Here is a 12,671-nt window from a genome sequence, read left to right on the forward strand (position 1 = left end):
ATGTACCATCTTATGATAAGTTCTTAGAGACACAGTTATAACTTACTTTTTATCAATTTCCTTTTTTTAATTTGATTTTATTTATTTTTTTATACAGCAGGTTCTTATTAGTTATCTATTTTATACATATTAGTGTATATATGTCCACCCCAATCTCCCAATTCATCACACCACCACCACACCCTGCCACTTACTTTTTAAATTTCACTAAGTTTTACTAATATGATCTGCAATATAGATTAGTATTTGACATACAATATACCGTTTGGAAGAAAAAGCCCTTAAACTTGTAATTTCACTAACTTATATTAGTCTGCAAACCTTGAAGTATCAGAGACAATAATCAAAATCTCCAGCACCTGGACACACAATCACTTGATTACTTTTTTCAGTTGTTTGCTTTATTCTGGGTACAAAATGGAAAAAGTAATGGACAAATGATCATTAGGTACTCTTTGACCACGGGAGTGTAATGACATGTTGCTCGTCAAGAAAATCTTCTTCCTCCTCATCCGTACTGCTTTCAGAAACTGTCAGCAAGGACTGGATTTCAGTATCTTTTTCAGAAGAGCTGGAAATACATTAAAAGATCAATACACAATATACAGAACCAGGTTTCAACTCTTCATTTATCTTCTGATCAATACTACACACGCTGAAGTCATCGGAGGCAGGCAGACGTGAGGGGGCTGTCTTAGACTGAGACCATAATTTTCAATGTGCCCAATACACCAAGCCTCCTTGTAGTGAGAGATCCCCATCGTTCTCCCTCTCCCAAGAAATAAAGCCACAGTGGAACCACGGAGAGAAGATTTTATGGTCTCTTGTTGTGTCGTTCATTGATGATTCAGAAGGTACTTCACAAACTTACAGAGCCTCCGGGTCATCGTTAAGAACACTCATCATTACATGGGCTCTTTAACAGAATCCCAGGGAATAGACTGCCAGCTAAATCACCTCTTTTGTGTACAGTAAATTAGGACTATGTGGATAGCCAGTCAAGATATGCCAAAGCCAAAATTAAGAACAGCAATTATACAGTTATTTTATTTTGTTGCATTTTATGGTGGAAAGGAACTCATGGAAACTCTAGTGTGTTGCTGTCTGAAATTTTGGGAAAGACGTAGAATGGGGGAACAGAGAGGAACCTGCATAGTTCAGATATTTTGCTCCAAGTTATCTAGAATTTCAGCCGATGTATGCTACTAAATAATATACAATAGTTCACCCTGTGACAGATAGAACTCTTCTTTGGATTTTATGCCCAACACAGGCTAAACCAGCATTTCCTAAACTCTTGTCGGTGGACCAGTTCATATCTAACTGTGATTAAAAAAAAAAAAAAAGTTTTCACTGGTCTGAGAAAAGAAGGACAAGGTAATAACTTTTTCATGAAATTTTTAATTTTAAAGAACTGTGCTTTATTCTATTAGTATATTCTCCTTATATTTAGTACTAAATGTCTTTCCTTTTATGAAATGATGGTGAGAGCATGAAGTTGGTTTAGTTACTTTGTTCTTAATGATTTTTTTAGGGAAAAAATAGCAACTTTATATTGATCCCTTTAAAAAAAATATCCGTGGTGTTAGAAATGCAAAAATCCTCGGACCACAGCTAAATGATTTCCTCCTTCAGAAAGACAGAGTAATGGACTCTTGATTCCCTTTTACTGCAATATTAGACTTCAACCAATCAAAGGAATTTACAATTCAAGGGACTTTTATTTTACATTTAGCTCAGTCTTTTTAGAAGAATCCCTCTTCCTTTTTCAGGGAATTCCAGTATGTCAATAGTAGCCTCACAAGATAGACTAGTTTTCTGAAGATTTATTAGTATAACCCCCATGTTCCTTATAAACAGATCACCATCTCTAAATAAATGTTCTTACCTTATGTAAGGAAACAATGAAGTTATACAGATTAAAATATGCTATCATTAACGATCTAGACTTGATTTCAAGGAGACTTCTCAATATTCTATTCTATACATTGAGTAAGAGGCTATTAATGCAAAGTGTTGAAACTTAGTAAGTTAATGAATGCAAGCAAGGCAATTGTTTTTCAATATAAGAAGAAATGCTGAAGGATTATTAAATTTCCAAATGTTTTTTCATTTTCCTGACACACATTGTGCAGCAGAGAATTATCTCTTCACGTTAAAGTAACAACTTCATAAGCCTTTCACTAAATCCTGATAATAGGTCAGCAAAGGACCTGAACATTTTACAAAGAGTGGCCATATAAAGGACACACATGAGGACAATCTTTCTTTTTGTAGTAAAGATAGTAAAGATAACTAGTTGGGGCTTGTCAAAAATTTTACTATGCACTGTCTGTACATATAAGCTGCAGATTTAACCTACCTCTGTTCCTCAACTCCACATGGGCCCCTCGCACGTGAGGTCTTACGGAAATTCTGGGTAGTCTGACTTATATTCAGCGAATGGTTGTTGAAGGCTGGTAACTCTTCTGAGGTTAGGCTGTAAAGTTTTTCTGAAGGATCTGAAATATTTTATTTCATGCATTGTCAGCACATAAATTCAAGAAACAAATGTACAGCATATGGTGCTGGAAGTTTACTCAAAGTAAATTACAAGCAGTACAAAGATGGTCAGTACAGATTTTCAATCATCTCAATTTTTTAGTCCTGGTGGGGTGGGCTGAATGTGAGGTACGTTTGATCTGAGATTCCAAATGAGGGCATGGGTATCAAGTCACTTTAATCACACTGATTTATTTTTAGCAAATTCCCCAATTTTCTTCAGCTTTGTTGAGATACAATTGACATGTAACATTATGTAAGTTTAAGGTGTACAATGTGTTGATTAGAGACACATATACTGTAAAATGATTACCACCATAGTGTTAGTTTGTACCTCTATCATTCCACATAACTACCATTTCTTTTTTGTGGTGAGAACATTTAAGATCTTCTCTCCTAGCAACTTTCAAGTATACAATACAGTATTACTAACTATAATTACTATGCTGTACATTAGATCCCCAGAAGTTATTCATCTTATAACTTATTCATCTTATAAGTTTATCCTGTTTGACTAACATCTCCCCATTTCTCCCACTCTCCTCTCCTGGTAACCACCACTTTTCTCTGTTTCTATGATTTTGGTTTTTTCAGAGTCCACATAGAAGTGATATTTGATTAGTATTTGTATAGTGTAGTATAGACAGTATTTGTCTTCCCCTATCTGACTTACTTTACCCAGCCACATTGATTTTTTAATACACAAATTTTGATTGTTTGATATTTTAAGTGTCAAATGCCCTGAAAATTCCCAAAATTCCAAACAAAATCAAGCGAGCCTCTTTAAAGTTACAATACTGGGCAACTCCTAAACTTGCCTGAATGTTAAATACTTTACTATATCTTTTTATCTTCTAAGAATTAAAAGCTTTGCCCACACACAGTCTGAGGCAATGGTTAGTCTTGAAAGCTACCCTTTCTTTTTAGACTTCCTTGCTTTGTTTGGGTAGATAATAGCCATGTGTATGTGAAAGGGTTGAAGCCTTAACTCTTTTTCCTTTGCATGAAGCTGGCCGGTGATTCAGCCTGAGTAAGGACAAATAGTGCAAGCTAAATAAGCAAATGTATAAGCAAACACATCTTTACATGAACTACCCAAAAGTCAAGTATAGAAATAAATACAATTGCTATGTTAGGTCATAATGCCCTCGTTTTGTCATTGATAAAGTTGTAAGAGCCATCTAACTTATACATGAGGTTATGTTATGGAGACTTTTAAAACTGTTAAAACTACTGGCTGCTGTTCCTCCCTTCACTCTTATGAAAGCGCCAAGATCAGAAGGACCAAACACCAAACTGCGAGTATTAATACACTTGACAAAAGATACTTTTGTGGTGGGGGGCTGGTTAGAAATAACTTGAAGTTTTTAAGCAAGCAGAGCTTCCCCTACAGAAGGTAACTTAGATTATTCCTCCCGCAAGATAGAGCTCAATACATTTACGACTGGAAGTGTCCTTAAAATCCCAGTGACTTCTTAATTACGATACATGGAGAAATTCAGTAGGCTGAGGGATAAGGCTACTGCTCCCACCACCACCCCAAAGCAAGCAGGACAGCTTTCCCTGGTCTCGTTTATGTTTGGGAACTCTATAAGATTAATTTTGAGAAAAACAAAAGATTCCTCAGCTAAAATTTTTGTCCCATCCCCACTTGCTGGAGATTAGGAAATTGACGGCCCACCGGGGGTTGATAACTTATTCAAAGTCATGCAACTACATAACAGAAGAACTGGAACTCAACCTAAGCTCTTTTAGCTCACCGAAACAATAAATCACTATGTTCCAGAATCTAATTCTTTAGCATTAGGCTACTATCTTCTCTCCTGTTTTTCCACAAGATGAAAGAAAACAGGCAGGCAAGGTCCCTTCACATACCCCGGTGGTAGAGAATGTTAACCCGTGGGAAAGCAGTCAATTCAGAATTTGGAATTGGTAGAACCACAGTGCTAAAACCCAGTGGTGATACTTAGATCTAAGGAATCCCACCAGGAGAGATATTCAACCTCTGTTAGGCATTTGAGTCCTAACTGAATGAGTGCAGAGCTAATCCAAATTGTGCAAATAGGATGAGACTATTTTTGTATAATTATTCATTCTCAAAATTATATTTCAGAATACCTTGTGAAGTTAGCAGGAACAAAGGTGACATCACTTGACTTTCAAGGCAGAGAAAAATAAAACTGCTAACAAAAACCCTACTGCAGGTTAGCATTAAAACCTAAGAGGTCAACCGTACAAAAACCTAAGTCTTCTGATTTTTCTCATACAAGACCAAGGAAGACTGCATTGATGTTTACATTGGAGATTTTACTTTAAAACTGTCAAGTCAGCTGATTGTTGAGGAGTGGACTGAAGTTAAATCTTTTCTATCCCTGGAGTAAGAGTGTATGTTCTCTGATCACTGAAGAATCTCTTAAATGCAATAATAAAGAATGGCCAAGGAGGAAAACTGACTAAATACAAAGTTCTACAGTGTATTTCTAAAACTCAGGTCATTTAAAACATGTACATAAAACTTTATTCTATGGGGAAATAAACACATATGAATATGGGGATATATGTATACGTATAGCTGATTCACTTTGTTATACAGCAGCAACTAACACAACAATGTAAAGCAATTATACTCCAATAAAGCTGTTAAAAAGAAAAAAAAAGAAATGAAGTAAAGAAGAAAGGCAGGACCAAAGAAACAGGTTAAAAACTTCAAAGAACAAAAACAAAGCACACAGGCTATTTCCCAATAAGGAATTCACCACCAACAACAAAATCAAGAACTAGATACACATACAAAGGACACCCCAATGTTTGGGAGGTGTGACAACCAGGACCCTCGCCCTGTAACCTGTGAGCCCGTGCCCAGCCCGCCAGCGTCCTTCTCCTCACCCACTGTCTTGCCTTATTTATCCTCCATCCCTTCTTTCCTTTGCCTTCACTCTGCCCACACCCTCTCCCTCTCAAGTGATCACAATGGTGATTTGAAGGAAGGATTTCACACTGTTTAAGTGGCACTGTGGTCTGGTGGTAAGACAAAGGAATGTGGGGCAGACTTGCCTGGGTTTGTGCCTGGGGGCTTCTGAGCACCCAGGGGAGGCAGTTACTGGGCCATCCAGAGCCCAAGTTACTGTAGCCACACAGGGGGAACGAAAAGCAGCACCGGCCCCATCTACCTCACGGGGTAGCTGTGAAGATCAAGTGGAGCAACATTTCATGGCAGACTAAACAGTGATTATTACTACTCATTGAATGGTTTCATATTCTTTACATCAGAATGTATTTAATATGTCGACTTTCACTTTTAGGTGTCACTCAATTTTTTTTCCCTGAAATTCAGATGCCCTAAAGCAAACAGATTGCCATTCTAACCCAACTCAACCTGATTGTCTTTACAAGGGTTATCTAGTTAATTAGCTAACTGTAAATCCTGATTAGCCCTTTTACAGTTTAATATCTTACTTGCTGGTCAACCTTCTAATTACTCAGGAAACTACTGCCTCACTCTTTTACTTCACAGGCAGTATGGCTACATCTGCTAGTATCAGGGAGATTTTTATTCTTTCTTGTTTAAGAAAAAGTCTTTTCCTCTCTTTAATTACTTGGCTCAGTACCTTTGGGCTCGTACAAGCATAAGATTGCCATGGAAATGTAAGGACCCCAAAAACTCTTAAACCACAAATCAGAATGAGTTTAAAACAAATGAATCATTTTTAACTATTGAAAAGATGAATGCTTTACTGTGTATTATTACTGATACTTTCTCGTAATGCATATCTTCTGATATTTCCAAATTCTTCAGGCTATAACAATATCCAAAAACTGAAAAAGTGCCTTGGTAAGTAAATGATACTGATATGTTGAGTTCATTAAGGGAGTGACTATAGTGTTATTTACAAAGATATTTGTGGAGGGAGTAAAAATACAGCCTGAACTATAGCTAACTATAATCCTCAAAGTGCCCAGAAAAAAACATAGTTCTAGAACGGAAACAGCTTTTATATGTTTTTGACTAAAAATTGGACTTGTCAAGTGCACCATACCTTACTGTATGTCAAAAGCGCCACTCATTGGTTTCTTATATAATTTAATAGTGTTTTCAGGACAGACTATGTGCTGGGCACTTACATGTTAAAATGTATGTGTGTGTGGAGAGAGAAAATTTTTATAAATATAATATTTAATATATACCTGTAGTGAAATTCAGTCATTGAACAATTTTATGATAGGGCCTATTATCATGCTCATCTTTCATACATGGAAACTGATGCAGCGTGAGTTTAAGAAAGTAATTTGCCCAATGTCAAGAAGCTAGGAATTGGTGGTTCTAAATTTCAGAGCTGGACCCCTGGCCCCAGAGCCTGATTCTCAACCACCCTGCCTTGCTGCCCCTTGTCTCCTGATTCAGCAGGAAGTTGTATCTGCAACCTGCATACACGTGCACGCAAACACACACACACGCGCGCGCGCACGCGCGTGCATGCACATTCCTAGCCCCCTGCCGGCCCCACCTCCTTTTGAAATGGCTCTACTGTCAGCTTCATCAATCAGAGTCAAAGGAGAAACTACTCAATGTATTATAGTTATTTTCTGTCTTTTCTTCTCCAGGCTCCTTGGCTCTTTTCCTAGAACTTAGAGGAAGTGGATGTATCTATCCTAGAGCTAACAGAAAACAAGTCAGAAGGTTTGCTACTCACAAAAAGGCAGGTTTCACAGGCAAACTCATTTATATTTGCTTAAGAGTTCAGTTGTGTAGCTGTGTTTGTGTGAGACCAGACCTCATGAAGTTTTTCCGGAATGCACCATGAGTAGTGACATGTAGGCGGAATTTTTCTGCCCAGTTATGCTGAACAGAACACAAAAGCCTGTGCTGAATCAGTGAATTTTCTAGAATAAGGCCTGATTGCACCACAGCATCTGTCCCCTCACTGACTGTTGGGATGATTCAGCTGATGTGCTGTCCTCTTCCTTCCTCAGCTCCAGGTGAGTGTCTCCAAAGCTGTGCACTCATCCAAGGCCAATCTTCCCAAATAGAAAGAGAGCTGTTCCTGGGTAGAGTGTGTATAAGTGATTGCATTCTGCTCCTGAACTATCAGAAAGCCCTGGCAGTTCGCAGGCTACATAGTGGTGCTTGTTTTTATATATGAAAAGTTATGTATTCTAGTGAAAATATTGGTGTTGGAGTATGAGGAAATGAGTGACACGGAGAAAAAGTGAAGCATGTAAGGACAAACCTGACAGAGGAAATGGAAAAGCTGAGAGGTTAGAAACAAAAAAAGACTACTGTTTATAAAATATTTCATTTGTAAATAACGGAACTTATCAACTTATCAAAGTAAAAAACCTTCACCTTCTGATTTAAAATTGTATGATTATCCTTTTGATCCAGTTCAGACCTGACATGCTTCATTTTAGAATTGGCTTTTAATGTGAGAATTACCTCCAAGGATATTTCCATTTGATTTTTAGTAATGTGGAGTCAGGCAAATGAATGACAGGTAAAGATGGATCACAATCTCTCCTCCCCCAATCCCTAATGAAATGAATGGAAAAAAGCAGAAAAATAAAAAATCATAAATAGAACCAAAGAAAGACGTACAAGTTCACATAATAGACTTTGATAAGGGACAAGCAAAGGAATAAACAGAAGATTCATTAAGGTATAGCTGGGGGCTACTGCTGTCCACCCCCTCCCCTCCCCACCCAGTACGCACACAAACTAGTAACAGGAAAAGGAGAGTCATCTAAGGTGCTGACAAGTCTCACCAATACCACACGAATTTAGAGAAAAGTGGGTGAAGGGGAAGTAAGGAGAAAACATTTTAAATATTTTTAAGCCCTAAACATCCACCAGAAGATCTCAGCAGAGGCAAGAAAATTGCAAACTCGCAGGTGTCCCCCCCAGGGACAGAACACACTTGAAATCAGGTCCAGTAAAGTTTGGTGTTTAATAAAATCCATAAAAAAAGACAAAAGAGCCCAGATCCTCCAACAAAAGAGGTTAAACTCCCCAGTCCTTCATGTATCCTTCCTGTGCCTTTGAGCCAGCAGGATACAGAAAAGAGTGCAACAGCCAACCCCCAAATAGTAGCTCCAAAGAGAAGATTAACACATCTCAGTACAGGTGGAGAGAGTTTCAGGGAGAATGCGGTCTCACTATATCAGAAAAGACAGAAGATATGAGCAAAGCCACCCACAATGCATGTGAGCAAGTAAGATACATGGAACTGACGGCAACTAGTTATGCAAACAAACTGGAATCCAAGAATCCATAGCACACAAAGAATGATTAAATGAAAGACCAATTTGGTAGATAACAGATCAAGACCATAACAAAATTCCCCCATAAGTCCTTGGGCTACAGAAGAAATAATGAAAATGACATTTTTAAAAAGAATAAAACTAATATCAAAGATCAAACAACAACATGTCAGACATCAAAAAGGAAAATAAATTAAATGATCACTTGTTCCTGGACTGGATCTTGCACCAGAAAAAAACAAGCTATAATGAACATCACTGAGACAATTTAAAAAAATTAGATACACACTATGGATTAGAGAATTATAGTGTATCATTGTTAAATTTCCTGATTTTGATCATTGTACCGTGGTTATATAAGAAAATGCTGTTGTTCGTGGAAAATACACTGAAGTATTTTTTGGAAAAGGGTCATGATGTCTATAACTTCTTCTCAAATGGTTCAGAAAAGTGTTGTGTTTGTGTGTGTGTGTGTGTGTGTGTGTGTGTGTACATATATGCAAATGAGGTAAAAGAAAAACAGATGGTGAACTGGGTAAAGTGTATATGGGAGTTCCTTGTACTATTCTTGCGTTCTTGCAAATTATCTGTAAATCTGAAATTATATCAAAGTAAAAATTACCAAAAAAAGTCAAAGCAATACCTGTAAAGGGCTAATTTATTAAGTCAGTCAATAAAGAAAGGACTAAAACCAGCTGAAAATTGAAATTCTGACATAGAAGATGTCAGTAAATGCAAAGGAAGATAAAAACAGGTTAAAACAGTTGAAGAAAATGTACGAAGATCCAACATAAACAAAACAGGTCTCAGCAGGAGAAAGCCAAATGGAACAGAAAAGCAACTCAAATATACAATAGCAGACAATTTCTCTGAAAATAAGCAGGAATTTAAGCGTTTTAAGAATGCTGAATTACTGACACTGAAACATAATCCTGGTCCGGTAACTGAATTTCAAAGATTAAGAAAAAAACTCTTCTAACGTCCAGTCAGGAAAGAAGCAAGTCACATGCAAGAGAGAGGGTGAAGTAAAAAATCGGAGACCTCAGACTATTTCACAGCAAATTCAGACCCAGGAGACAATGAATCAGTATGTTCAAGGTTGAAGAGAAAAGTGACCCAAGGAAATTACCCACAGTCAATTTGCCATTCAAATACAAAGGTAGCAGGCATTCTCAAACATGACAGGACCTCAGTAATAGAGTTACCATGAGCTCTACCTGAGGGGAAGAAAAGTATTTGACAATTAAATTCAACCAAACAAAAGTTAACTGGAAAAGCCACGCCAAAGGACTAACTAGCACCATATCCAGGGACAGAAGACACTGGAGAAATGTCTACTGAGTGCAGAGGAAAAAAATCTGTGATCCACTCAATTAATCTAGATAACTTGCCAATTGACCATAAAGATAAAACTCAGACATTCTCCAGAATGCCACAATCAAAACTTCTAGAAATGAATCAAAATAAAAGGTTCCAAACTGGGAAGTCTTATAAAAATGCAGAATCTCAGGCCCCATCCCAGACATAAGAATCAGAATCTGCATTTTAACAAGACCCCTGGGGCATCTGCGTACACATTGAAACTTGAGAAACACTGCTTCAAAAGATCGAACAGCTCACTTCTCAAAGTGTGTTGGGCAATGGCTTTTATAAAGCAACAGAGATTAGCCACTCACTGAGTTTGTAGGAAGGAGAAAAAAAAATTTTGTTCTGTCCGCATGAAGGATGAAGGTCCTTAAGCCACAATTTAACCGTGTATTATGTGAGCTAAGGGGACTATCTCTGATATGGCTGGGCACCCACACGTTTTATAACATTTTCAGGGTGACATCGGGGGATAGTCAAGAAAACAGACACAAAGGTTGATGGTTAAAAGAGAAGGGAAAGGCTTGTTTTCTTGGAACATGATATGAAGAATCAGGTGGAAGGCAGAGTTAATGTTGTCTACGGTGAAAAAATAGCATTACCTGCAGGATTTCTCAGTGCATTTAATTCTTTTTCCAAACTGTCTAAGGTTTGTTGATCAGCAGTGTCGTCTAAGAAAGGCTCGTCATGGTCAGTATCATCAATATATTCAATTTCTGAAATTTCAGAAGCAGCGCTAGAGAGTGATCGAGCAGCTGTATTTCTTGACCGGGGATGAGAAGAGGAAAGGCGGCTGGAACTTCTTTTCACAGAGTTGCAACGTGGTAAATTTGCTGTTGAAGGTCTCTGTGATGTCCAGCCTAAAAAAAAAAACTTAAAAAATTTTAAATCAACTGTTTTTAAAATTCTGAATGAGTGCTTAAAGATACAAAATACCAGTCCCCTGAACTTAGAACAGTTAAATTCATGCAACAGAGTTTATGAGAAAATGAACTTTAGATTATCATCCATTTTGGTTTACCTCAATTTGTGAATCCCAAATTACTTTCCCTATGTCATAAAGAACACTTCTGGGTTATTCTTCCCTAATTTTTTATAGAGATTCAGAGAAAGGCAAGCTAATTTTAATATTAACTAAAACAAAACATCTGTAAACCCAGTCAATTCCACAACAATTCAACACCCCCAATCTTATCATCTACCCCATAGCCAGCCACTGTGCCACGTATCTTAAATTCTAGGACAATGCCACACTGTGCCTTGTAAAAGGATAGGATAAACATGGTACCACTTCCTAGTGAACCAATTTTATTTGATGGTGTGTAACATTCTTCTATTAAAACAGATATGGAGACAAAATAGACCAGTATGCAAAATCTTTTAGAAAAACACAGGCCTTAAAGAAATTGAGAGCACATCTCTAATTTTGCTAAATATGAGTTCACCCTCAGCCACTTTATAGGGCGCTTCAGTGGAAAAGTTCCAGAAGCACAGATCTGAGTCAGGTTATCACTTTGTTCCAGTAGGGTAGTGAACACTTTATCTTGATCTATTCCAAAGGTTGACTTAGTTGGTTTCTTCAATATGTGTGTTTCTTTCATAGTAGGAAAACATAATCCGTTCAAAACATACTAACAGAACATAACTATATATATCATTTGGTACTGCTCACAAGGTTCTTTAAAAAAGGCCAAGGGAATGAATATTCAAGGCATAAATTTGGAAATGCATAGTGCAGGTATATTTTTAATATCCTGAATCATTGTTCTGATTTAGATAAATATATATTAAATATAAATAATTTATAAGATAATCTTGCGTTCCCTTAATATAAATTGCCTTTGTGTAAAATATTGGATTCTTTAAAGAAGTGTTATTGTCATTATCATAAAAGTCATGATTTGACTTAACATATGCCATATAACATTATGCCCACTCTGTTGACTCAAAGGAAAATGTAAGATTTAGAAGGGTGGCTACAGGCAATTGTCATGTATTAAACGGTTAATGATTATTGAGTTTGTCTTTTATTTTTAACTTAAAAGATCTACTTTGAAGGTAGCTAGTACCCTAAGAAGAATCTTAATGCAGTGTGTAATTATTTAAGCAACTAAAACTGACTAAGGTAAGTCCCAAAGGGCACCAATTTTAATGAACATTTCAGAAATCAATTTTGAAAACAATTTTTGTGGGAGTGAAATTGTGAGTAAATTAAGATTCTGACCTTTTTGTGTCTATTTGTGCTCAGAGACAATTCTGAAGAAAAATAACTGACAAAAACGTGCCTATGTTTTTTAAAAAATAAATGTAAATATCCCTAAGATTTATTTTTATGACTAGAATTTGGAAATGATTTTACCTGTAATATGTAAGGAATCAATATTTTATTTATAGCCATCAAGAAAAGCAAACTTGCCATTCCCAAGAGTGAAGCAGTAGTAGGAACAATAAGGGTGGAAGTAAAGGTCAGAGAGTATAACAGTAATTCAGCTATATAAATAGAAACTTCT

At 36.9% G+C, this 12,671-nt stretch overlaps 1 protein-coding gene across 1 annotated transcript in view; it reads right to left on the reverse strand.

Annotated features, from left to right (window-relative positions):
- Window positions 1-205: 205 nt before the first annotated feature.
- The window catches only part of ZBBX (zinc finger B-box domain containing), a 110,905-nt gene continuing 98,439 nt past the window's right edge, over window positions 206-12,671 (reverse strand). The window contains exons 19-21 of the mRNA XM_057545624.1: window positions 10,764-11,021; window positions 2,363-2,501; window positions 206-571 (exon numbers count right to left, since the gene is read on the reverse strand). Of these exons, the coding sequence (XP_057401607.1) occupies window positions 445-571; window positions 2,363-2,501; window positions 10,764-11,021 (524 nt within the window). The 3' untranslated portion in view covers window positions 206-444. The remainder of the gene's footprint in view (window positions 572-2,362; window positions 2,502-10,763; window positions 11,022-12,671) is intronic.

The sequence above is a fragment of the Balaenoptera acutorostrata genome, chromosome 4, assembly GCF_949987535.1.
Source record: "Balaenoptera acutorostrata chromosome 4, mBalAcu1.1, whole genome shotgun sequence".
Classification (NCBI taxonomy): domain Eukaryota; kingdom Metazoa; phylum Chordata; class Mammalia; order Artiodactyla; family Balaenopteridae; genus Balaenoptera; species Balaenoptera acutorostrata.